Source organism: Lynx canadensis, chromosome A3 (assembly GCF_007474595.2).
Source record: "Lynx canadensis isolate LIC74 chromosome A3, mLynCan4.pri.v2, whole genome shotgun sequence".
In the NCBI taxonomy this organism is placed as follows: Eukaryota; Metazoa; Chordata; class Mammalia; order Carnivora; family Felidae; genus Lynx; species Lynx canadensis.
This window is the reverse complement of record NC_044305.1, coordinates 72,704,247-72,730,955: the sequence shown is the minus strand read 5'-3', so window position 1 is coordinate 72,730,955 and position 26,709 is coordinate 72,704,247. Positions and strand designations below refer to the sequence as shown.

Here is a 26,709-nt window from a genome sequence, read left to right as displayed (position 1 = left end):
CAACATGACTGGGAAGATGTGAGCAGGCAAAAACCTTGTGGTTTTGTAACTAAACTGCAATCTTATCTTAGCTGATGCTCTCTGGGGCACTCAACAACTAACAATAGCTAAGAACAACTAATAATCAAGATCAAACCGGACAAGTGACATCAACTGCCTTTTTTTAGCTCGTCTTGTGATCTGGGAAACATCAATCCCCTTTTCCATACTGGGAAGTGATTAGAAAGATTAACTAATGAGCAAGTTATTTAAAAAATATCTGTCATAGTGGTAGGAAAAAAAAGGTTATTTAGCAAAGCACAAAGAGCTACAGCTGAAGAAGAATGCCTTCCCATAGTTAAAGTAGGGGTTACGAAGGAAGATTAATCATAGCCCAAGGAATTTTAGTTTTCTGTTTATATTAAGAAATCATTTAATGGGTTAGCACAAAGATAATTTTATCTCCACTTCCTGTATAGTGAATTTATCAGTGAATCTGATGCATTGGAAAGAGCAAGCCTGCTTGGCAGCCTCATGACCTCAATCTGTCCTTGGGGAGTTCAACTTCCTGTTCTATATTTATAAGAACTTTAAACTTTCACTCACAGCTTTCTCTGTAATATCTGCTCGCAGCTGAGAGCCATGATCTAAAGAGCTCCAGCACTACAAACAAATCCTCTTATGTTTCAAATGCTTTTCAAAATAAGAAAAAGTACCTATGACAGCTCACGCTAAAATCCTACAATTAGGATTCTGTGTGAACTAAGGGAGTTATGGCCTGAGGGAATGCCCCACACCAGTCGACTCCAAGTCACCTGCAGTCAGTCTCTGGGGTCCTGCTGCAGGGACTGAGAGTGGAGACAGTGGTTTCAGGCAGAAGCGGTCAGCCGTAAGAAGGGACTAAGTCTTAACACTTCTTCCATTCACATGTTCCCTTTCCTGATCCACCTTCTTCACCTAAGTTGTTCTTGCTCACAGCAAACACTGAACAGCCTCCTAGGAGGCACCTTCCCCACCCCCCACCCCTAGTCTTGCACCCATTCATCCCCCATGGCTGCTTGCCACCTTGGGATGAAAGTAGTCAACAAACATTTGCTGAGGGTCTATGGCAGGTTCTCTTCCTTGAGCACAGCTTCTAAGAACTTCCAGTGACTGCTGAATAACCTCTAAAAATTTTATCGTGTAGAGCCCTGACCCACCTTTCCAGTGGTAGTTCCTATTATTATTCTAAAGACCATTCCCAATGAACTGTTAGTCCCCAAACACACCTTCCTAGTTCCTGGTTCCACACCTCTGCTCACACAAGCACCTCTGCCTAGCAAGCCCTCCCTTCCCATCATGTTTAAACCACACTCATCTTTCAAGGCCTTTTTAAACAGAATCCTTTGCACAAATCCTCAAGTAATTCCCACCCCAAAATTAAGCTCCTCTTCCTTCAATAATTCCCAAAGCACATTACACAAATAAAACAAATTGACAGAAAGCAGATTTTATATAAGCCCCCCAATACCATCCCACCTTTCATCCCTCACGTCCTTACCTTCCGGATCCAACAGTTTAGTGAGGCCAAGGTGCTGCTCTGCCAGATTAAACGCATTCTGCAGATTGTAGTGTGCATTGGATTTCTTTAGTTTGTCGAAATCTATCAGGTCAGGCCTATGCAGAACAACAGTGGAACATGACAAAAACTATGGCTTGAAAACACATGTGACCAATGAGACACGATCATTACTCCAAAAGCCGTAGAAATCACCCCTTAGAGTAAAACTCTATAATATTATTTAATCATCAAACAATGAAATCTGATTTTTGAATAAACACTTCAAAGTTTATTAAGACAGCTGAAGATAGATAATGGGCAAACTTGTCTGTTTGGGAGAATTTACATATTCTCTCACATTTTCCTCACATGGAATGCAGAATTCTCACTGTGGTGCAACATCTAAGGCAATGGATATGAGGATCAAAAGTCACCCAGATCTGCTAACAGAAGAGTGTCAACATTCTACCCCCAAATCGTTAGCATGATTCCTAAGGATCTGACTTACCGGTGTTTGTGTATCAGGGCATTGAAGGCCATGCCGTCCCTCCAGCTGGTGGTGAAATTGTGAATGTTGACGTTCGGGTACCTAGCAGAGACCAAGCACAAGAGAAAAATCAACAGAATTACTAAATAAAGATTTACAATTTCGTGAAATGCAGTGTTTAAGAAAAAGTTTGTAAGCACTGTAAAAATGTTGAGGCAGTAAATGTCAAAAGGACAATTAAGTCAGAGCAAACACTGTTTCAACTTCAGCATGCTATAAAATAAAAAAATACACATCCACATGGCTTTTCTTTCTTGGTAAGTAAACTGGCCAAAAGACTGTGAACTGTGTCCTAGATTTAAAAACAACACTTAAAGAGGAAAAAATGACCACAACCCAGATGCCTAGAGGCCTCTCTGCTTTCACTGGCCTTCTACTCTGTCAGCAAAGATATCAGGAGTCTGCAGTCACTGAGATCTGAATTCACAAGCTACTTGGGGAGAGGAAGCAGCTGGGATTCACATGACACTTGGCTTTCTTGCTTATTATCACTGACTTGAATAAAGTCTTATAAACCAAGTATCTCCCTGAAAAACTTCCCTATGTTTGAGACCTACCCCTCATCACTGAGCTATTCTGTACCATACTGCACATTACTAACTTTTTATCTGTGGTTGACTAAAGGTTTATAACTAAGTTGATGCCCTTATTAGACATATACTCTTGATGGGCTCCATGCTTACTGTTAATTGATCATGTCCATTAGAGTTATAACTGTCCTCAAAGTAGTTCTGACAAAAACTCCAGTTAACCAAAATCGGTGCTAAGTATCATGAATCCTAGCAATTTTAGTGAGCAACACAACAGGGGCAGTGCCCTAAAAGTATTTTCACTAAAATTTCACTAAGGAAAACTGAGATAATGTATAAGGACTACTCTTAAGTTTATCACACAAAGCTCTCCAACAGCAGCGAAAATTAAAGGGAGGAGAAAACCCACAGTTGCTTTTTAAAAATATCATGGATGTGTTTCCTAAACATGGTTTCTTGATTTTAAAATTCAAGATATACTGCTCTCTGGAGCGTCTTTAACAAAGAGAGGGAAAGTGACTACAGAGATGACAGGTCCAGAATATAAATCAGAACTCCTTCCATGTTGTGAGCTAGCTAAAATGTCAGCTATCAACTGCTTATGAGTTAATAAGATTTCTCGATGGAAGCAGTGGAAGAGATACTTGTCAACACCTCAGAAGTGATGACTGCAGTGTAACCTTGTCCTGGGCGCAGTGGCCCCTGATCCCCTGTGAGTTCACACTCACCCAGCTGTCTTCATCTGGCACCACAACAGCAATGCATCCTTGGCAGATTTCTTCTCTTTGTTGTCTTCAGTTTCTACACTGATATCCTGGATCTAAGATTTACAAAGAAGTATTAGTCAAATAGATGGGTCAAGCTGTCCACGACTGCCAGAGAAGAACAGGTCTTATACATGAAGAGTAAACTTCAGATCACAATCCAGTCCTGCAGATTTACTTACTGTGCCAAAGAAAACTGCTTTCTTCACACTTCACCTAACAGAAACACCAACTAGGTTTTCTACTTTGCATGGAGGTAAGAAGTGAAGACTACTTAACCTGCATGACTTCTCAGAACTATCCACTGGGAGTCACTTCTAACCTCTAGGTAGCCCATCTTTCCAACTACAAGCTAGCACAGTGGTTCACATTGTAAATAACTTGAACCTTGTCAGATCCCAGAAAAATACCTGGTTCAGTTTTTTATAACTAATTATTTTTTCACACTAGGGTGTGTGTCACTCATAGATGAGGATACTCTATATTCCTTTTCCTAAAAGGTGACCCAAATTCTTGGAGAAAGGACACATTTACACTCTGTGCTTCTGTAGTCTGTGCTATGGTCTGAATGTCTATGACTCCTGCAAATTCTTACACTGAAATCCTAACTCCCAAAGGTGATGGTATTAGGAGATGGGGCCCTTGGGAGGTGCCTAGGTCATGAGGATGGGATCCTTGTGAACAGGATTAGTGCCTTATAAGAGAGGCTCCAGAGAGGTCCTTAGCATCTTCCACAATGTTAGGACACAGGGAGAAGTTTGTGATCCAGAACAGGGCCCTCACCAGACCATGCTGGCTTGATCTCAGACTTCACCTCCAGAACTGCGGGAAATGAATTTCTATTGTTTGTAAGCTACCGTGTTTGTGGTATTTTGTGATAGCAGTCCAAATGGACCAAGACAGTCTGCATTCATAAACTGCTCACTGGCATCATAAACGCAACAGTAAACACAGAGCTTGGTCTACTGGCACCAACATCAGACAGCCTAGGTCTAAAACTAGGTTCCACCACCAACTGTGTGTCACTGGGCAAGTTCCTTAGCTTCCCATCTGAGGAGTGGCAACAGCAACAGTGGCTGTCTCACAGCACTGTTGTGCACTTAAATGAAGAAAGAATATCAAGTGCTGACTTCATAATAAAGATCCATAAATGATAGCTCTTTAGATTAGGGGCTATCTACCAGTTTTGTGATTTTAGAAAAATGCTCTATATACCCTCTGTCTTTAGGTTCTTGCCTATGATACTACAATGTGGGATGGTGGGTGGGGGTAAATGGTGGTGGCCTAGCAGGCCCTCCATCATCTTTTAGCTCTAACCATTCCAAGTTTCCCTGCCTTCGTCCCTGTTAAAGGTCTTCCCATTTAATCTAGAGATGTGCCCCAGCATTCTTTTTGGAAAAGAGACAGGAGGAGAATAAAATATATAAATAAGAGATGAAAAAGTCAGAAACTTTCAACTAGGAAAAACACCTACAAATTGAAATAATTATACTTCTAAAAAAAATATCCTTTTTTAACTGTGGTAAGTATGTGAGGTGAGTCTGCATAAGCTCCAAACGTTATCATTAGGATCCTGAGTTCTTATGCATAAAGTAAATGTGAAAGAACAACCTTACTCAAGGGATAAGACACAGATTCATCAGGACAGACAGGTGGAATCCCACACACTAACCCCTGTCAACCTCCTTATGCTTCAGGGTGAAGAAGGGAGTCTATTTCCACACTTGCTCATTTAGAAACAGTCTACTCTTCTGCAATGAAGACAGCTCCCTATCTACACAAGACAAACTCAGAGGCCTTCACTCCAGTTTCTCACAATATCCTTTACTCTCTTTTAAAGGGACAGAATAAAACCTGTGTGTTATCATTAGTATTTAATGGATACCTACTATGCACAGACAGGCCAGGCCATGTCCTGGGAGTTCTGGGGCCACACACACACAGACACACACAAAGAGGGAATGTAAGATGAGGCTGTATATTCAGAAACTGGGAGAAAGAGATTTCTGTAGAACGTGGGGAAACTTCACAGAGGAGGCAGAAAGCAAGCTGGGCCTTGGCTGACGCAGAATCAATACATATTTGTGAAATGGTTGATGATTCAATAAGCCTGTTGGAGGAAGCTAGGTCATGTAAGACACTAACACTGCAGGCCATGCAGTGACATCATCAGCCTAAATTTCTTGCCTCAAAAAAAAAGAGAGAAAGTATGTATCAGCATTTACAAGTTCAATTACAGAAAAAGGCAAGCTGTCAGGAAGCTAATTAATCGATGACTTAACCCCATTCATGCTGAGAATCCTGGAAAGGGCTGCGTGTGCCAGCTCACAACGTGGGCAATGACCCGATGTGAAGAGAGGCCACCATCAGGATGCCCCTCCACGCTCTGATTCCTACAGGCCAAAGGCAACAGAAATAGAACATTTTACTCTACAAAACTGAGGTGAGGTTCAAGGAGGGTGCTGTTAATATCACCTCTGTTGGCCTGAGAATGAGAGCTATTATTAGTGAATTTAATGGTATTCATTTTCAAGTCATTCAGGAACTAAATGACAGAAACCTACATAAGAAATGTTTGCAAAATAGTCTTTGGTTGTTGTAATTAACTCCATTCATGATGTCTTCTTCAACAGTGGTCCCTCCTTAAACCCACCTAAATAGAATAGTTGGGAGTGTGGACAGGGGAATCTGAATTAGTAAAAAGCTTTCCCAAGGAGTCAGATGATCAGCCAGACTTGGGAACCACCATTCAGGGAGTTTCTTTGGATAGCTCTTTTTGCTCCCACCTCCTCCTCCCACATACACACCCAAAACACTGCTAACTCAAACCCACTCCCAGTGGAAATGAGAAAGAAAACAACTGGTTACCCGCTGACTTCAGAATTTTAGGAAGAATACAAAGAGAGCTATAATTTGATTTCTGGCTTTGCCCTTTTTTGGTGAGATTTTTATTTAGCTAGAAAAATCAATCAGACTTTATATCAAAGGGGTGGAACAGGAAGGAAAGGCACAGAGAACACAGCCACCCAGGAGACAGGATTGTTAGGACATTTGTTTGCAGAGTAACCTGACGCTTTGGTTAAGAAGGGTTTCCTGCATTTCAAATTCTAATTGAAAAGCAAGAGCATGAAGCATTGCCTGGAGAAAGAACCAGTAATCAGGCCAGAGGTGCTCCACAGTGCTGAAATTCTGAGCTCTCTCCTAAAGGGTCAGAAGTATGCATTGCAGCCCTGACTGGCCTTGTAATCCTGGATAAAGCTCCTCCCTTTCCTCACAAAAAAACTGGACAGAACGACCTTGAGAGTTCCTTTTGGTTTAGACATCTATACTTAGAGCCTTCCCCTCAAGTATATCAAACCCAAAGAATTGTCATCGATTCAAACAAGCATAAGGTTTTTGCATATTCCCCCTGAAAATGGCTTCCTTACATCCAGAGGAGAATGAGAAAGTGAAAACAGAGTGCACACACATATCATAATCCTAAACAACTTCTCTTGAATATATTCCATGACACGTGCTACAATCTGGTGAAGTTCAGATAGTCTACTACCAGTATCCCAGCATCAACCACATCCTTCTTATCATTGCTCCTGAAAGACTAGTGGCAGACACCAGACATTTAGAGGAGGTACCAGTGAAACGATGGGTGGGGATGTAGCCCAGAAACTCCCTTATCTGACAAGAGAACCAAGACTTTCAGGGGCTAGCAGGACTGAGGGAGGATGTGGTAGCTGCAATGTGCCTATGGGTGGCTCAATGGGACCCAGCGCTCTGCACACCTGACTTGGGGATGCCATTTCCACAAGGATGCTCCTAGCCAGGGAGAAGGCAGAACCTTGGGGGCCAAGCCCTTACCTGGAAGCGCAGGATGATGGTCCAGATGAGGCCGAGGGTCAGCCGGTGGTTCCCATCCACGATGTCATGGGACCCCATGTTCTCAAGATGGACTCTCTGCTCCTTCAGGAACTGAAGGGCCTTGTCCACATTCTCCAGACAGTGGATACGCATTCGTCCCTTGGTGGGTTTAGGCTAGAAACAGGAGAGCAGAAAATAGAAACAGATCATGTAATGGGGCAGAGACAGGCTCAGCTCAGAGCTACTGCCCAGAGTTCACACATGCCTGCTCATGCAGCACTCTTCTACCCAAACCAAAACATTAAAAACATGTATACTCAGTACAAGGACAGTATCTACCTAACATCCTTATGAGAGAGAAGTTTACTTAACGGATGGTGATCACTCTTCAGAGGTTTAATTATGCAAGTGACACAATTTACAAATGAGCAAAGAAGCTGGAAGGTTAGAGAGAAAGGAACCCCATTTCCATCAAGGATTTCAGAGCTACTGCTGCCACCCACACAGTTTTCTGCCGATGCAGGGCAAAACACTCGATGATTTTTCTGACTGCTTTAAATGTAAAAGTAGGTTTGCTACCTGCAGGTTTGGGCTGTTTCCTAAGGCTGGCTCAAAATGAAAAGGGGATACACCACCAAATGAGAATTTCCAAGTGGCAGTTTTGTGAGAGTGACGCAAAGGGCTGAGAAAAAGGGTGTGACCCCCTGAGGATAAAGGAAAAGAAAACGAGAGAGTAGTTTAATGTGAATACCTCAATGTCTCTTTTTTTACTCAGTTATATCTAATCCAAGAGGCCCTGGGGAGGTGAACATTTTAAATAAGTAAAACAAAAGACAAAGGCACACATACAGGAAATTCTCTGTGCGCCTCTGTCCTCTATGGGGTCTAGAGCACTAAGCTCATGCCTCCACCGCCTGGCTCTGTCCCTCCCTTCCTTTCTATTTCCCAGCACAGCCCCCTCTAGCACAGGCAGCACCTCACACTGACACTTCCTTTCACGTCCTGAGGACTCTCCCTCTCATCTCTTTTCAATGACTGTGCACCTGACTAATAAGACCTGGGTCCGCTGATGCATGCTGTTACAGTCCCAAAGTGGCCTGCAGAGCAATGAGGACAGGACCATTCTACTAAGTGCAGTACAGTCTCCCAAGTGTGCCTCAAAGGCGACAGAAGAGGTCATTTCCTAACTGAGGGTGAGAGAAACTGTGGATGGAATCAGAAGGAGCTAAAGAGATGGGGAAGGAGTAGACTGGGGGGCTGTTGGTATCTTCCCAGGCTCCATCAGGTATAACCACTGTTCTTTCAGACTTTATTTTAAAAAACTCAATCGCAAACACACAAGGCCTTCCAAGCCTCTATTCTCTCTCTATAAAATCTCAGTGGAACCTGCGCTCCTTTCCACATGAATATATATACAAAGTGTGAGTGGGGGAGAATGGTGATAAAGGTCCACTTCCCAACAGGTTGATCAAGTCTAATGCCACCTCGCAGGGACCCCATGTGTTTGTGACTGGCCATGCCAGATGAGCTATGGATGGTTCACTAGAGACCCAGATGCAACTTAAGTCCCTGAAAAGCACCAGCCATTGGAAACACCAGGGCATGAGACAAAGGAAGGAACTAGAAGAAAAAATTCAGACAAACCTCTTCAGGTAAAATGGTCAGACTCCTTCAAATGGTTAAAAAATAAACAAACCTCATGAACTTCCAAAACCCAGGAAAAAGAAAAAAAAAAGGGAAAACTTTAGGAACCAACCCTCTTTTTTGCAATTCTCCCCAAATCAAACCAAGGAGGGGGTGGAGTTTCCCTTTCCCTAAAATTTCCCTACTGCTCATGGCCTCTTCTCTTTTAAATCATCAGACACGAGCAAACCAGCCCTCTGTGATAAGTTTTTGTTGGACAGTTGAGTACAGAAGATAACAACTGTAATGTTGAAATACCTATGTTCAAGCTACAATTTCCCCATTTTCTGGCAAATAAGAGCCTCACTTCTCAACTGTTTACCCATAAATTGATCAGAATACCAATAATTATCTCAAAGGGCCGCTACATAAATGAAATGGTAATCTAATCACTATAGCGTTCTCAAACACACAAAATGTCTCATTACCAGCAAAGGGCACCTCAAGTATCTTCCTCCCAACAATTCTACTTAAAACAAAAGGGGGAAGACTCTCCCCTCTCTCTGTGTTTAGGTACAACACACCTCTCTGGAGACAGCAGCAAATTTTTAGGGTCTAGACAGAACTTGCCCACTAAGAGCCTGAAAAGTTGAAAAGTTAACATACTTCAATTTTTGAAAGGCAAGTTTAAAACCAGAAGAAAATGTGCCTCCAAACAGTGATGATAATACCACTCTTCTAATCTTGACACCCAAAATTAAATTCTGGACTGGAATGAAAAGAAAAAGTGGTAGGGAAAACTGTGACTGGTTGGTGTCTTGACAAAGGGGAAAGGACATGAAAATACCCAAACCTCAACACTTGGGGCTTCTGCAATAGTGAGGACTCTGTAGTTCAAAGTTTATTAGAAAACAAGTCTAAGAAACATGATTTACAGAGACATTTTAAATATTATTACTGTAGGGGCGCCTGGGTGGCTCAGTCAATTGAGCGTCCAACTTTGGCTCAGGTCATGATCTCTTGGTTTGTGAGTTCAAACCCCACATCAGGCTCACTGCTGTCAGCACAGACCTGCTTCCAGTCCTCTGTCCCACCCCCTTCTTCCCCCACTCTCAAAAATAAACATTAAAAAAAGAAAACTAAATAAATATTATTACTGCTCTATAGCTGCTAATTCAAACTCAGCTAACTACCATATAGTAAAAATTATCACTCTACCACCTTTCTGTTTCTCCAACGCTTTCCCACATTTCATCTCAGTGGAAGCTCACTCATCTTTGGTGGCACTTGTTAAACTCCTTCTCAACCAAAAGAGTAATAAACAAGACATGGTGAGGTTAAAGGATGGTGGCACGATACAAGGGAGAGTAAGGATCAAGACTAAAACTCAAGTATCCTGGTTTTCAAGTCTCGTGTTCTGTGTGCTTCACAGAGGGGCTATAAAATATTTTCAGGCATAATACTTGGGCACGTTTAGAAATGACTACAGGAAACTAATTTTAAGAAATATTAATGACCTCACAGAGCTATACAGTGAAACACATTGGTCATTAAAACTGCAAAGCCCCCTTAGGGGCACCTAGGTGGCTCAGTTGGTTTAGTGTCTGACTTTGGCTCAGGTCATGATCTCGAGGTTTATGAGTTCAAGCCCTGCGTCAGGCTCTGTGCTGACAGCTCATAGCCTACAGCCTGCTTCAGATTTTGTCTCCATCTCTCTGTCCCTCCCCTCCTCACTCTCTGTCTCTCTCTCAAATATATAAAAAAAAAAACCACAAAAACAAAACAAAACAAAACAAAACAACTGCAAAGCCCCCAAGATTTAAAAATTCTTGGTGGCCACTGATAGACCTACTATGTTAACCTCTGTTAGGTGGTTAATAACTGTTATTGCATTTAATCCTCACAGTAACACTGAATAATAATTACCATCTTATGGATGAGAACACGCTGGTTTAGAGAGATGGAGTAATCCATGTGGCTAGTCCCTTTGTGGCCGGTAAGGATTCCAAAGCTCACGGTCTTCATGCTACACCGAGAACCAAGAGCAGTGCACATTTCCACATGAAAGGAAATAGACTCAGTTCCCATCTAGCAGATAGTTTTCATTTTTTTAAGAGCTATTTTTATATCACTAAACTTCCATCCTCTTAAAAGGAAAAAAGAGATAACAATGGAGAAAACTGAACACAATGGAACTAGGGGGAAGGGTGCATTTCTCAGTAATAAACACTTTCTTAAAGCCACACCCCAAGAGCGGCTGATTGTGCCAAGAAATGGAGTGCTCCCTGTCTTGCCTCCATTAATTATTGTCAAACTTCTAGTGTGGCATTGGTGTGTTCCCACAACAACATGTGCATTTCTGTTCTGTAGGTCATTTCTGATGGGGAAGTCTGAAATGCCATTAATGTGGAGACAAGGATCAATACCAGACCCATATGTGACTCAGAAACAAGTGGTGGTGGTGGTGGTGGCAGCGGGGGTGGGGGGTGGGGGGGTGGGGAGAAGGTTCCTCTGAGGAAATGCCTATTTTTATGGATCCTCCTAGAAATCATTTTTTTTTTTTAATTTTTTTTTTTTCAACGTTTATTTATTTTTGGGACAGAGAGAGACAGAGCATGAACGGGAGAGGGGCAGAGAGAGAGGGAGACACAGAATCGGAAACAGGCTCCAGGCTCTGAGCCATCAGCCCAGAGCCCGACGCGGGGCTCGAACTCCCGGACCACGAGATCGTGACCTGGCTGAAGTCGGATGCTTAACCGACTGCGCCACCCAGGCGCCCCCCTCCTAGAAATCATTTTAACAAGGTGGGCGCCTGGGTGGCTTAGCCGGTTAAGCATCCAACTCTTGATTTCAGCTCAGGTCAAGATCTCGTTGTTCATGATTTCGAGTCCCGCATCAGGCTCTGCGCTGGCAGTGTGGAGCATGCTTGGGATTCTCTGGTCTCCTCTCTCTCTGCCCCTCCCCCACTCATTCTTACTCTCTTTCTCTTTCTCTCTCTCTCTCTCTCTCTCCCCCTCCCTCCCTCCCTCCCTCCCACTCTCTCTCAAAAATAAGTAAACTTTAAAAAATAAGCTTTCCTGCTCCTCCCACAACAAGGCCCATGTTCCTGTATTTTGCAGGCACTTTTCCTGTTTCCCTTCCCAAGGTCCCTTCTAGTCCCAAATCTTCAACCACAGCTCCATCCTACATTTCACCCCAGACCCATCTTTTTTCAGACTCCAAGTAAGGAGTAGAAATTACAGGGCTAAAGAACCACCTCTAGCATCTGACAACACAATTCTAATTGCTTATTAGAGCAACTTATCCAAGCTCTGCCTCTGAGAAGTGGTATGTCCTTGGGCAAATCTGCCTGAGTGGACCCAATGCCTTTAAAGAACAAAGGAGCTGGATGGTGTCCAGGCCACCACTCTGCCTCCACTGTCTGCCCGTCCTTGAGTTTGAATCTATTATACCCTGCAGGGCATCAGGATTTGCAGAACTACAGAATAATCACAATGGCAGCGTTTTTTGTCACAGTCTAGAGATAGAAAAGAGAAAACAAATGTTTCCTAGAGCTAATTTCGCCTCCTTGAATAAAAGAGGAAAACATAAGGGAGGGTTTCTGGCAGGGTGTTTGGGAGGCCCCCTGGGAGCTGGGCCATGCTGTTCCACCCTGGGAACCCCTACTTCCTCAGATACTTTCCATGGGTTTCCAAAGTCACCTTGAAGCCACCTGGAGCAACAGCTCTCCAAGGGTTGCAGTGTGACCAGAGAACCAGCCCTGGGAAGTGGAAGAAGCAGACTCTAGGCCTCTATCTGCCACACACACTAGCTGGATGGCCTGGCCGGTTGCTTTTTCTTAGTATGAAGGGATGAACTTCCAGCTATAAAACACAATGTATATGTTAGAGGTTGCAAGGCTTACTAACATGCCTCCTGGTCTCTTGTTCAGTTGAAGAGGAAATGGAGAAAACACACTAACTGGTCTCCACCTACCACTGTGACTGACACTTATGTCTTTGCCTTTTTTTTTTTTTTTTTTTAATGTTTATTTCTTTGAGAGAGAGAGTCTAAGTGGGGGAGAGGCGAAGAAAGAGAGGGAGAGAGAATCCTCCCAAGCAGGTTCCATGCTCAGCACAGGGCCTTGATGCGGGTTCGATCCTATGACTGTGAGATCATGACCTGAGCCGAAATCCAGAGTCAGGCGTCCAACCGACTGAGCTACCCAGGTGCCCCTGTCTCTCTTTTAATCACAAATGGTTCCATCACACGCAAAAGGCTCTACTTAATATAGATGGTGGGATGGGAAGCATTTATTCCAGTCTCCTCTAATACAATACACAGCCCAACTCACTTCACCCTAAGTCCCCAGTCAAGTTTTAGCTTTAATAAGAGTATAGATGATTCTCGTCCAATTAAAATCAATCAAGAAACACACTGTGTTCCATTAGGTCCTGCCTGGGTCCTCACTGGCTGGGCCCTCTCCCAGTGAACATTTCCCTTTAGCAGGGCTCAGAGGGAAAGGAAGGCACCAATATAAACAGGAGAATGGACTGGAGTCCACGTTCTGTTACTTACTAGTGATACTGGCCTTGGGCAAGATCCTGGTCACCTGTGCCTATTTCTTTCATAAAGCCTAACTGTCCACTTCATTAGACTGTGAGAACTCAGTGAGATCATGCATGTGACAGTACAAACTAAAAGCAACAGACCCTCAAGTTACCATCATCACTCTTTCCAAAAACAATCCCCAATTTAGCCAGGATACTTTCCTACACTAGTTCCTTCCTAATGCCCACTGCCAAACTTGCTCCTTCACTCTCCCTCACAGCAGACATCTGACCCTTATCTCCTCGGGCCATCTAAACCTAAACCCCTCCTCCTGGATCCCGATGAAACCCCACCCACTTGCTATGGCTTCTTGGTAAGCCATCCAAAAGGCTGGTTTCCCCTTCTGAACTCTAGGACTCTGGGACCATTCACTTGGTACTTGATCATATGTACCCATTACTATTAATTCGCTCTTTGCATTTGTGCAATTTAGACTGCAACTTAATGGTGCTTTCTTCTGTGGCCATATTTAGAACAAAAGCAAATACTCCCAAACAAACAATATTACAAACAACAGGTAGGTTCTGTGGCCAGTCCTCAAAATCCCATTTCAACAATACATGCCAGTATGGCTCTCCTAACAAAGGCTTTATGCAAAACTCACTCAGAGCAGTTCAATGTGGGATTTAAGGCTTAACAAATCTCGTGGTAAATCTATCTTCCTCACCTAGCTCAGCCTGTTCTGGAGTTAACGGTGGCAAAGAAAAAAAAAATCCTTTTTGTTGTTGTTGCTTTCTCTTCTTTGACACTGATCAACAGAGTAAGAAGACCGAATATCAGGAAAACAACAGGCAAGCAAAAACCAGTGATATCTGCTATTGGAAATGGCAGGCAGAGGTGTTCAGAAAACCTTGTCCTCTCTGGGTCAGAGGTGAGTGCCCTGTGTGGCAGGAACCGGGCAGAAAGCTGGCAGTCTTACTTAGAACCATCCCTCACTGCTGAGGCCCATGGAGGAAAGAGGGCAGGCACAGGCAAGCTTTAACCCTGGGTTATGACCCGTGGGCCCCACTTCACCAAAGTCCAAGCCTGACAGCATTACTCCTGAGGCCCTAAGATCTGGGACCACTGACAGAATGACTGGCACAGCTTCTGTGCTCACAGCATTTATCTGCTCAGGTGATGTTAAAGTTAAGGGTGGGTCTGTATTTTTAAGGGAATTTTAAAGCAACGCCTTTATGAAGAGCTATAAGCCACTGTCATTTCAGAGTAAGATATTGAGGAAAAAAATGGTTTTCTTTGTCATCAACCCAATCCCACCCAAGTAAGAGAAGCTTCCTAGTTCAGTCTCAAAGTTTCCTCAATGCTCCACAGGCTGACATATTTAAGGCAAACAAAGGGACATTTCCAGACATGGATTCTGTCCAAGCCTTGACCAAAGAAAGGGATTTCTGCTCTCTTGACGTTCCCGATATGGCAGAGTCAAGTGCCTTGATAACCCGAATGTCTGAGTGATACTTGCTCAAATGTAACTCAAATTTTATTGAGTCAAAATGCAGGATGGGGTTAGGGTAAGAATTATCTGAAGCTGTTGTTTCTCTGAACTTTACTCAATAAAAATCAAACTTTCTCCTTTGTAAAGAAGGATGAACTGGCTCCATAGATCTATTACATTTAAATACTCTAGTTCCTCCTATATTCATCTGTTACCCACCGTCAACCTGATGGTAAGGCTGGGGCTAAAATGCTGACTGAGATATAGGCCCAGACAGAGGGCAAAAATGTTACCCAGGGTTTGGGACCACTGGCGCAGAAAGCCCAGAGCTCACTAAATGCTATCTGACCATACACATTTAGCTGTGGACAAGAATTTACCCAAGCTTGGAAGCTCTAACCACAACTCATTAGTTCTGTACTCTGAATATGCAAGGATTCTTTGGGGCCAGACCTCAGAGAGGTCATCTGCTGCAGGGAGGGTCTCTAACTTGAGTCCCTGGCAGCCTCCGCGGCCAAGAGCAGAGAGCAGTTTGCGTCCCATCCAGAAAGTTCCATGAAACAAATAAACCATGGGGCCAAACAGGCTTAAAAGTCTCAGTTCGAATGAACAAGAGTCTTAGCTCACTCTATCTATGGTACCCTTATTTTTGGAGTAAGAAGATTAATCAGACTGCCCAACCTATAATCAGGGTTGGCTGTGAGGAACAGATAATGAAAGAACTCGAGGCACTTGGGGCTTCACAAAGGGTATGTCATTGCTAAACACCATTTCTAGCACTGACTGCCTAAGAGGTTGGAAATGGCTCCCATTTTCTGTTTTTCCCCATTCCTACTCTCCTAGGCCTCTGGATGACTGCAAGAAAAAGAATAACGGAAGAAGAAAAAGAAAAAGAAGAAGAAAAAAAGTATTGCTAACAGCAAATAAAGAGAGGAGTGGGACCCACACATAACTAAGAATTATGCTTTGCTGGTTGCTTTCTTTTTCCCTAGTAAAGTTTTTGTTGCCCTGTTCAGAATAAATGGCAATGGGACTGATCCCATTTATTATGTGGACGTTATCAAGGACACGATCTTCTTGGTATTAAAGAACCATGGACCTTCAAAGGTGAATACTTTGCTCCCTAGAGCCTGGAAGACTCGACCCTACTGGAACCAAAATAAAAGTTCAAGTTAATTTTCATCCATATGACCTTTAATGATTTTTTAGCTACTTTCCAAACAACATTCCAAAAAATAAAAAATAAAAAATAAAATAAAATGAAATAAAATAAAATAATCATACTAAGTTAAACATTGAAGAAGGGGGAAAAAAGGTCTGAGAAGTAGGGGGAAATGTCTGGTTACAAAAGTGAAATTTAGGAGTGCCTGGCTGGCTCAGTCAGAACATGCAACTCTTGATCTTGGGGTCGTGACTTTAAGCCCCATGTTGAGTGTAGAGATCACTTAAAAATAAAATTTTAAAAAAGGGGAGGGAGTGCCTGGCTGGCTCAATCAGTAGAGCACTCAATTCTTGATCTCAGGGTTGTGAGTTCAAGCCCCACATAGGGCGTGGAGCCTACTTAAAAAAATAAATTCAAAAAATGAACAAAAAAATAAACAGGAAAAACAAAACCAAAACCAAAAACTATATTTAAAGGTGCATATCATGGTAATTCTATCCTAGGTTCTCACACAGGCTCACTTCAAAAAACAAGTCAAGGGGCGCCTGGGAGGCTCAGTTAAGCATCCAATTTCCACTCAGGTCATGATCTCACAGTTAGTGAGTTCAAGCCCCGCATCAGGCTCTGTGCTGACAGCTCAGAACCTGGAGCCTGCTTCAGATTCAGTGTCTCCCTCTCTCTGCCCCTCCCTGGCTCGCTCTCTCTCTCTCTCTCTCTCTCAAAAATAAACATTAAAAAAAATAATAAAAAAAAATCAAAATGCAATAAATGAGGGGTCTTACATACCCTCCACACGAGCCCAACTGCCCCAACTCCTACCCTATATACCACTTGTGAGGCAGCCATCATGGGCTGGAACAGAAGCTCAAGTTTGGCTTGAGTTTAGTTCTCTAGTTTAGCTTGACCCACAAACTCTCAAAGATGAGGTAACAAGACCTGCATGCTTGGGGAACAAAGCACACAGACAAAACTCACTACAGATGAGATAGGGCTTGCCTCACTATCTTTTAAAGGGCTCTGTTCTTGAACGTAGGAATGCGAGAGAGAAAACTCTGTGTCTTCACCCAGGCTCAAGAGGCAATTCTGTTGGCAGGCTAATAATAGAGCAAGGTACAACCTTAGCCCCTTGCCTGTGGTCAGAGGTGTGTGGGTCGGTCTGCATACAGACCCATGCGGCTGTCAAGCTACAGGGTGGAGCTCAAGTTAAAAATAAGGCTTTCTGGCAGCCCTGCCAACCACCAGCATCATATTTTCCTGGTGATGTCACTACAGATGTGGGACTCTATCCCTGGGCGTCAGTTTTTGGCTCTGTCCCACCACCACCTATGGAACTACATGTGTTCTGGTACAATATAGCATCTATTTTCAAACCAAGGCAAGACAAAACCTGTTGGGTCAGTTACAGTGACTGGTTTACGGTTCATAAACAAAAGTCACATCACAGAAAGCCAGAGTAGCTCTGAGAAACAAAATGGGAAGAGAATTTTCACTGTAGGCTGACAATTCCCCTGCCCAAAAAGGCACAGTGAATTCATCAGAAGCTGAGTTTCCAAGATGACAAAACACCAGCCTCTCCTTCCACCCCCAAAATAAGAAGTATGCAGGGAAGAAAGCAAAAAACATCAAAGACTACTGAATTCAATTCCTGCCACCTTGTAACAGCAGCTCAGATTTTCCAGAGAATCAATAAGAAACAGATTTAAAATTATTCCATGATCTTGTGGGATACAGATTCATCCTGGAGCCAGTGCCTACGTCTGGCCCTTCCATTTCCAGTGCTGTGCCCAGTTTAACAGGGGACACCAGCCAAGATCTTTCAGACCAAGGGTAGTAACCTCACAAATTACCAGAAGGAGGCTGCTTTATTACAGTTCAAGAATATCACCCAGACTCACAATGGTACACAGGAGCTTTTCCCAACATACTCATCTCACCTATCCAGATTCTCGTTCTCAAAAATATTAGTCATTAACTGTAAAATTCATCAGAAAACACAAGTCCACACTTGATTTTTCAAAAACATTTTCTGGCCTATGATGCAAAGTCACTTAATAACATTCCCACTTACCAGCCTCTCTCCAGAGAGAACTTCCAGTAGCTTGATGAGCATCCGTCCATCTCGAAGGTCAGTGTACAGGTCTGTGATCCGGCAGGACACCCTGGCGAGGTGGGAATTGACCCACTTGGTGAAGGTCTTCTTCTGCACAGCTTCACGCTCATCTGCAAGCAGAAGAGAGCTCGTTTTACCATCAATCACAGCATGGCAACAGCAGCTTTGTGCTAGCAGGGTCACAAGAGCCCAGCCAAAGGAAGAACAGGAAAACTCAACTCTAACTGAAACTGCTACTTAGCTTCTCTGAAGCATGATAAACGCTTGAGGAATGTAAGAATCATACAATCCTTGAACATCTGAGCCCCTACGTGTACCACCAGCAGAATATTCTTGCTCTCATTCATTTCATTTTCTCTCATCTCTGTTGAAGAGTCAAGAGGATACAGCAGATCACAGTGGGGTCCTGTGCAGCCCTGCCCCGTAGCATAACATTTGGTAAAGTTTCTAATGTGTATGTTACAACTACTATTGTTCCTTCAAAAGGTGAGTATTAGGGAAGCACACAGTACAGGGAGGGACATGGGGTAAAAAAGCTAAAGCAAGAAACTGCTTCTCTCATATACAAAGGATCAGAAGATACGGGGTGCTTGGGTGGCTTAGTCGGTTAAGCGTCCGAATCTTGGTTTCGGCTCAGGCCGTGATCTCACGGTTCACGGGATAGAGCCCTGCATTGGGCTCCAGGCTGACAGCGTGGAGCTTCCTGGGGATCCATTCTCTTCCTCTCTCTCTCTGCCCCTTCCCCACTCATGATCTCTCACTCTTTTTTAAATTTTTTTTAATGTTTATTTATTTTTGAGAGAGACAGAGACAGAATGTGAGTGGGTTGGGGCAGAGAGAGAGGGAGGCACAGAATCTGAAGCAGGCTCCAGGCTCCGAGCTGTCAGCACAGAGTCTGACAAGGGGCTCAAACTCACGAGCTGTGAGATCATGACCTGAGCCGAAGTAGGATACTCAACCGACTGAGCTACCCAGGTGCCTCAAATGCTCTCTCACTCTTAAAATTAAAATAAACTTAAAAAAAAAAAAAAAAGAAGACAAATTCACTCATGACCTTGATCTGCAATGACCCTCTCACCTGCTAAATCACACACCCATGAACAACAGAGAAAATGGCAGTCAATGTGGTAAGGTACAAAGAGATCTGGCCAGGCACTGGGAGAGCAGGGCCTGGGCCCAAGGTTTCACCAAAAATGTGCTGAGATACTGTGTTCAGTGTCCCCTTCTATAAGAGGAGTGGACAGCTGTAATCTCCAAACTACAACCATTAGTTGAAAAGGCAACTGCTAGGGGCACCTGAGTGGCTCAGTCAGTTGAGTATCCAATTCTTGATTTCCGCTCAGGTTATGATCTCATGGTTCCTGGGATGGAGCCCCACATCGGGTTCTGTGTTTATGACACAGGGCCTGCTTGGGATTCTCCCTCTCTTGGGATTCTGCCTCTCCCTCTCTCTTTGCTCCTCCCCCTACTCATGAGTACACATACATTCTCTCTCTCTGAAAATAATAAACGTTAAAAAAAAAAAAAAAAGGCAACTGCTAGTTTATGGTCTAAAGTGTAGTAGTAGTACATCCAAGTCATCTAGGAAACAACACTAAGTTTTTCAAGCCTCAGTGATCAAGTTTTGTCCAATTCAAAGCCTAAAACTCTAGACATATCAGCCCAACAGGCTGTTGAAACCTTCAACAGAGATCCACATAACATGCCCTGTACACATTCATATTCACTGACTGTTTTCTATAGAGATACCCTTTTGCCAGTTACTCACCCCACTTGTGGTTCTGTAGCATAAATTTGCGTCAAAAGGACCCAAGGTCTACTCCTTCCAGTGTAAGCCCTAACCCACCAAGATGTCTATGCATTAATCTACAAAAAAGGGAGCAGACCCCAATAATTTTTATGTATTTCGCCACCACTTGGTGACAACTAAAAAGCCACCCTTGTGGACAAGGGCATGTATCTGGTGGCCTGGAGATACTGGGTTCCCGGCCTGGCTGGAATATCCCGGGAGTCTGCCTGGAAGGCTTTGCTGAGGCCTCCAGCCATCCCTCCACAGGAAGGGGGCCAGGCAGAGACAACACAGGACAAGCCTGTATTGCTGCCAGCCTGGCAGGTGAGGCGGCTGGCCACGTGCTGCAATGAGCAGCTCCTCCCTGCCCAGCCTTTCCCTAAAGGAACAGTCCGTCCAGCAGAAAAGAGGGCCTTTTTAAGGGACAAAAGCCAACCCAAAAGAAAGGATCAGAAAGGGCAGGATTGGGGGAACAAGACAACGGTAGTAAGGGGCACAGTTGCAGATGAAAAAGGAGTTGTACCAATAACATCATGATAGGTCACACAGAGAAGATCACATGCATTATTAATCACACAATCATCATGATGGATGGCAACTTCAAGACACTGACACAGGGAGCTGTATTTTTTGCCAAAGGTTGGCTGTTTTGAAGAGGAAGTCCAAAGCAGAATACATAGACATTAAGTACATTTCAGAGATGGCAAGTACCTCCTGGTTCAGACGTATTTAGGGACAGCTAATTTTTCAAAAAATTCTAATACATTTTATGTGCTACACTGGAGTTAAAAATGTCTTTAATAAAGCCCTTGATGGGTTTCGAAGCTGTTATTCAAGGGTTTGGGCTCAAAGTCACTACCACACCCAACCTATCAAGGGAACAAGATCAAAATGAAAACCTGCTTAGATTATGGTATTTCTAAATAAACAAGCACAAAGGTGTTCCTCAGCCAACTGTCACTCTTTTAGATAAATCTCACATTACAAAAATACTCCTGGCTTCCTTCAGGTTCTGAATTCACAGGTTCCCTTACAAACAAGGAGATTCGAAGGATTTGCTTCTCAAGACAGTAAGTACACTCCCACACTACCCAGTTCTGGGAGTTATAGTCAAACCCAGACCCTCCTCCCCCTGAAGTGGGCAGAGAGGTCATAGGTGGGGGAGAGAACTGAATGGAAATAAAACAGGCTGAGGATCTGTGTGAGGAGGGCTACTTCCATCCCCAGAAACTCCAGGAAGGAGGGGGAAAAGAAGATGAAGAGAACTTAAAAACAAAAGGAAAAGAACAAGCCCTTGCTTTCTTGTCCTCGCTCCTGTTTCCTCTTTCTACTCTCCCCACACAGCTAAAGAGCAGGCCCCAGATCACGTAAGTGTGCTAGAAGAGTCACATAAAGCCTAAGTTCCTCTGGCTTGCGCCACTGCTCTGGAAAAGACATGGAAGATTCCATCCAAGGACTGGACCACAACCAACACTCTTATGACACACGAGGGGCAGGAAACGGGCTCAGCAGTTTGACACAAAGTCCAGTCAGCTTAGTGTGTCCTCTGACAATGGAGGGCCTGGTGAACAACAAACACTTCTGAGGCCGGAAGGAGGGAAAGGGAAGGAAAGAAATCTACCCAGCAGCCTAGCTGAGGATTAGGCTGTGTGTCCTTGGGGACCCCGTCCTTTGTTCCACCCTTCCTGGGAAGGCACAATGACATCACCCCTGCACTCACAACCCAACGAGACAGGGGCAGATTAAGCCAGATGCCTGCTTGAGGAGGAGAAGGAGGCCCTTGGCACAGATGATGGAAGACAGTCTAGAGGCGTGTTTCCAAGCTCAAGCTGCTGTCACACTGTGCCAGAACTGTGTGAGAAAGTGGTGGGAATAGCTGAGAAATGAGAGACCATTTCAGCTCTACGGGTATGAGGCAAATCTGGTACCATGAAAAGGGAGCCCTTGCAAACTCCATATTGATTTGGTTATTTAGAGCAGTAGTTCTCAATTCCCCAAGGGACATTTAGCAATGTCTGAAGACATTGTCCCGCCCGGGGGTGGGTGCTACACTGGCAACTAGTGAGTAGAGGCCAGGGATCCTGGTAAGCATCCTACAGTGCACAGGACAGCACCCACAACAGGAATCATCCAGCTCAAAATGTCAGTAGTATCCAGGTTGGGAAATCCTGGTGTACACATTCTGGTCTTCTGCCAAAAGGAGTTGGCATCTGTAGTGTCTCAGACTGCACTCCCCAGAGAGACATCTGACTTGGGTGCTGTTCATTTCACTATTCTCTTAGCCTACACCCAAGGTTTTATGAGCCCAATGGTCTGCATGTTGGCCACAGCAGGAGAAATTCTCTACCCTCAACCCCACTCATTCCACAAAGCTCTTGCTTACTGCTTCCTTGTAAGAAAGAGCAGCAGCAGCAGCAGCAGCAGCTGTGTCTGCCTCCGGGACAACCAAAGGGTAGGGCCCAGTGTGACACTGGGCATTTCTGTACCCCAAGCCATTTCTGTTCTCCTTGTACCTTTTTAGGACCTTGTAGTGCTGTTAACCAAGCCAAATCATGCCTGCATCTGCTGATGTCTGAGCCTGACACTGGGGCAGGTTCAGTGCCCCCCACCCGCCCTAACCCTGCCCATAACCTGGTAAGTACTGCCTCCAAGGAACAGGCACTTCCATAGCTCTGTTCCCAGTGAGTGTCTCTCAGGTATTTGTTCATCCCCCTCCCACCCCCACCATTTATTTATTTAGAGGGACTGACCTAAGGTCGCTCCAGCATTAGATGAGAGGAGGTCAAGTGCACAGCAAAGTGCCAGGCTTGTAACTATCAGCTTCTTCTGCACTGCCCCAGTACAGCAGCACTCTCATTAGTTCAAACCATCTGAGATCCAGTATCATGGAGCCATATGCTCTCAGGGTAGAACAAGGCTTTGAAAGTTATCTAAAACAACACTCTTTTTTAAAAGCAAAAAATTCCCTTCTACCACACCTGGGCCAGCTATTTAAAAATCTCAGGAAGGGCGGGGGGAACTTTGTGTACATGGCAAGAGGTTGTTAACGGTCATACAGAAGAAAACAGCTTCTTTCCTTTTTATTAAAAAAATAATAGCATTAATGTGACTTCCTGTGTCCCAGGTACCTATCTACATGCTTTACAATCCTTGTAATCACTCTATGAGGTAGAATTAGTAACTTTCCAGATGGGCTGGCTCTAAAGCCTGGGTCCTCAATCATGTAATAATGCCTCTAGCACAACATTAAAACAAAAACAAACGTGTTCATGATACAAGATGTAGAATCACCCACCATCTCACCATCCTAACTTAAGTCCTTATTTTGCCAAAGGGTCTGCTCCATTACTGGGTAACTCCAACTGTGTCTCTAGCAAGTCTAGATACGTCTCTATGGCCCAGCAAGGCTCACTCTACCCACAAAGCTACAGAGAATATAGGTCTCCTCACTCCTCCACATAAGGGCCTTCATGTTAAGCAATCCTCATTGATGCCTCTTTGCAATGAGCATCATGATGTGGTAGGCAGAGTGGAAACCAAGGTGGTACACGAGGACGCTACCACCTCTGGCAGCCTGGCATCAACTCATACCGACCAGTGGAAGTCAACCTGCAGTGTCAGCAGCCCAGAGACCAGGAATGTGGTGAACCAAGTGAAGAAAGGGCAGAGAGAACCAGCAGCCCCTCACAGGAGGGGGTGAGGTGAGTCTACATGTCAGTGCAGGAGTAGGAGTCGGAAAGGGCTAAAGTGACTCCCAAAATAAGCCTCCCAGAACTACCAATTCTACCAAAATGTCCTCAGAACAGACCCCCAGAACCAGAAGTGGTTCCGGGTGAGATCTAGCCAGCTAAGTCTTTGTCCGCACAGACACAGAGAAAAATTAGCCAACCACCTAGAAAATGAGGACTACTGAGAAGCAGAAGAGAAAACCCAACCTTGAGTGAGAGGCAATCTCTAGAAGCAGTGAACTGTAGGTGAAATTCTACTACGGTGACCTTTCTTGAAAACAGAATTTGACAAGATGGTGTGTCTGCAGTAACACCATCATGCATCCCAACAGCAATTTTCACTTTGTCTGCACAGCAACTCTATCAGGGAGGTGGGACACAAGAGGTATCTCCACCAAAGCTCAAGGCCTGGTGAGGACAAGGGCTGCTCTGCAATGCCAGCCAGTAGAGGCACAGCTGACATATGCTGGGTGTCTCTGGGCGTTGCTCAGTCTCTTCCATTGTTTAGTCAAGTTAAGACCAATCATTGTGCATGGCTATACCTTCTTGAAGTATCTAGATTCACTGTCTTTTGGTTTTGATAAATAACTTGAAATTTTCAGGAGATGGCTTACTGAAAAGGGATGGAATATTTATAACAGAGAAACATACTTGCTTATTTTTAATGAATTAATTATTTAATTAATTTGAGAGCAGGAGAGAGAAAGATCGTGTAAGCAAGTGCGAGCAGGGGAGGGCAGAGAGAATATTCCAAAACGCCAGGCTTGAACTCATGACCGCTGAGAACATGACTGGAGCTGAAATCAAGAGTCAGATGTTTAATCAACTGAACCACCCAGGTGCCCCCATACTTGCTTAATTTTAACCAAAAGGCTGTGACTATCCTTTCCATCATCAGCCCCTTTGAAGCACATAACTGACTTCCATGCTTTTTGGGGAATGGCTACTACCAATACCATAAGACTGTGATGCTTCAACATTTATTTACTCTGGAGGATTTGCTACAACTAGAAAAATGAACACTGTGTTAGCATAAGTTAAGCTAGAAGATATAGAAATAGCTTTGATGAACAGAAGGGCATTGTGTTATGGAAATGATTGTATAGCATCTTTCGGCAACACCCTGTGCATGGAGTGCTAAACACGATCATATTCACCATATGCCACAATTCTGGCTATGAAAAGGGATGGGAGCCAGGGATGAAGAAAGGCCTCAAGGCATGGAACATTTCTGGATGGAAAATAAGGGAAACACAGAAACAGGAACTAGCAAATGACCCATGCAGTATTCCCCCAAAGACTAGATTTATACCTGGCTGCAGAGAATAGATCTTTCTTCTACTTTTCAAATAGTCTGAACCTGCTGGTATAACACAAGAATATTTTCTTCCCAGGATCTTCTTCAAGTGTGCGAAGATAGTGGCCTATCTTAAGGAAGAGGTGGCAATCATGTACAATTGTTCTTTGTACAGACTCAGCTACGTTAAATGTAGATGTGGGTTCACAGTAGGAATGGAGAAACAAGGACAGAAGTTGAGAAGAAATCAAAAGGAGGCGATGAAGCAATCATGCCTTGAACACTGCTCCATGGCTGGCTATTTGAATGGACATTATTGTATCTATCTGAGTAATGACTAATCAATCAGAAGGTCAGAGTATTAACAAGTTCCAGTCTTTATGAGGCACCTACTGTATGCAGAATTCTGTGTCTCAGTCAAAATCGAAAGTCAAAAAATAACAAAAGTAGCACAGGATCAGTTGCCAGGAGACTGACTTCAAGATGTATTTCTGGGTGTTTGGAAGAAAAAGTTTACTACAATTAGGATGGCTTCAGGCCCACCCCCTTCAACAATTCCTGAAGTCTCCTGCCTCATGCTTTTCTCATTCTTACCCACCTTAAATATCACTGCTGTGGTCATCTCCCCCACATAGCAGTTTCTCAAAGTTATACCACTGTACCAAAACCTTCAATGGCTCCCAGCCATCCACAAGAGGGTCCAAATCACTGAGCTGGGAGTTCAAGAGTCTGGAACAGCCTCTCTTGAGGAGGCACATGCTTCCTCTGGGATCCTCCCTGACACATGAGCTCTGTGTTCCAATCTGACAGAGCTTCTTCTGTTACACTCTGAACTCACACCTTGCATATCCCTTTGTCCTACCTTTGCTTACACCATTCTCCTAACCTAGAGGGCACTTACTCATCTCTTACCCTTCTCCTTTAAGACCCAGACCAAGATAAGCTCTTTGAGGGGCCATTCATTTGATGGGATGTGAGGTCTTATCTTTTTTTTCTTTGTACATTTATTTATTTTTGAGAGACGGAGAGAGACAGAGCACAAGTGGGGGAGGGGCAGAGAGAGAGAGACACACAGAATCTGAAGCAGGCTCCAGGCTCTGAGTTGTCAACACAGAGCCCTACTCGGGGCTCGAACTCACAAACTGTGAGATCATGACCTGGGCCGAAGCCGGACGCTTAACCGACTGAGCCACCCAGGCGCCCCTTATATCTTATCTTTTTATCATATATCCTGTGTCCTTTATTTCCTCAACTAGCCTGTAATTGTGCCCAGGGCAAGGACTCAATTCTACATCTGTTTAGTGCCATATGCCTGATAGAGCACACAACAAACATTTGTTGAATGAACCAGCAGATTTCCAGTGCCCAACAAACAGGCACACTGATAAATCCCGCTGCTACTGGTGATCCTACTTAAACTGTTCAAGAAAGAAATTTGAAATCATGTAGACAGGCCTTAAGAAGTTAAATGTTATCATTGTACAGCAACTAAAAATCTTTTACAACTGAATTGCTTCTTGCAACTGTTCCTCAATGTCTGATAAATGATAAAAATGTAATTTTGTGGTACAGCCTTTCAGAATAAAAGGGGTCCAAAGCTAACCTAAAAAGTTTGAAGTTTTTACTTCTTTCGTATTTGTTTTGTGACAACTGCTATCACATACCTGTACCGAACAAGGCAGCAAAATACATAAGGGTGTAATTACAACATTATTTTAACATGACCAAGTAGGCCAATAGTCACAAGACTCAATTTATAATAA

At 43.9% G+C, this 26,709-nt stretch overlaps 1 protein-coding gene across 6 annotated transcripts in view; it reads right to left on the bottom strand.

Annotated features, from left to right (window-relative positions):
* Positions 1-26,709, bottom strand: part of SPTBN1 (spectrin beta, non-erythrocytic 1) — a 200,220-nt gene that overhangs the window by 55,012 nt on the left and 118,499 nt on the right. For 5 of the 6 annotated variants that reach the window (XM_030310589.1, XM_030310593.1, XM_032592641.1 and 2 more), the window contains 5 exons: positions 18,091-18,242; positions 7,216-7,389; positions 3,325-3,416; positions 2,028-2,108; positions 1,520-1,635 (listed from right to left, as the gene is read on the bottom strand). In XM_030310589.1, the coding sequence (XP_030166449.1) occupies positions 1,520-1,635; positions 2,028-2,108; positions 3,325-3,416; positions 7,216-7,389; positions 18,091-18,242 (615 nt within the window). Of the gene's footprint in view, positions 1-1,519; positions 1,636-2,027; positions 2,109-3,324; positions 3,417-7,215; positions 7,390-18,090; positions 18,243-22,445; positions 22,451-26,709 lie in introns of those variants that run through there. The other variant, XM_030310591.1, reaches the window with a different exon arrangement.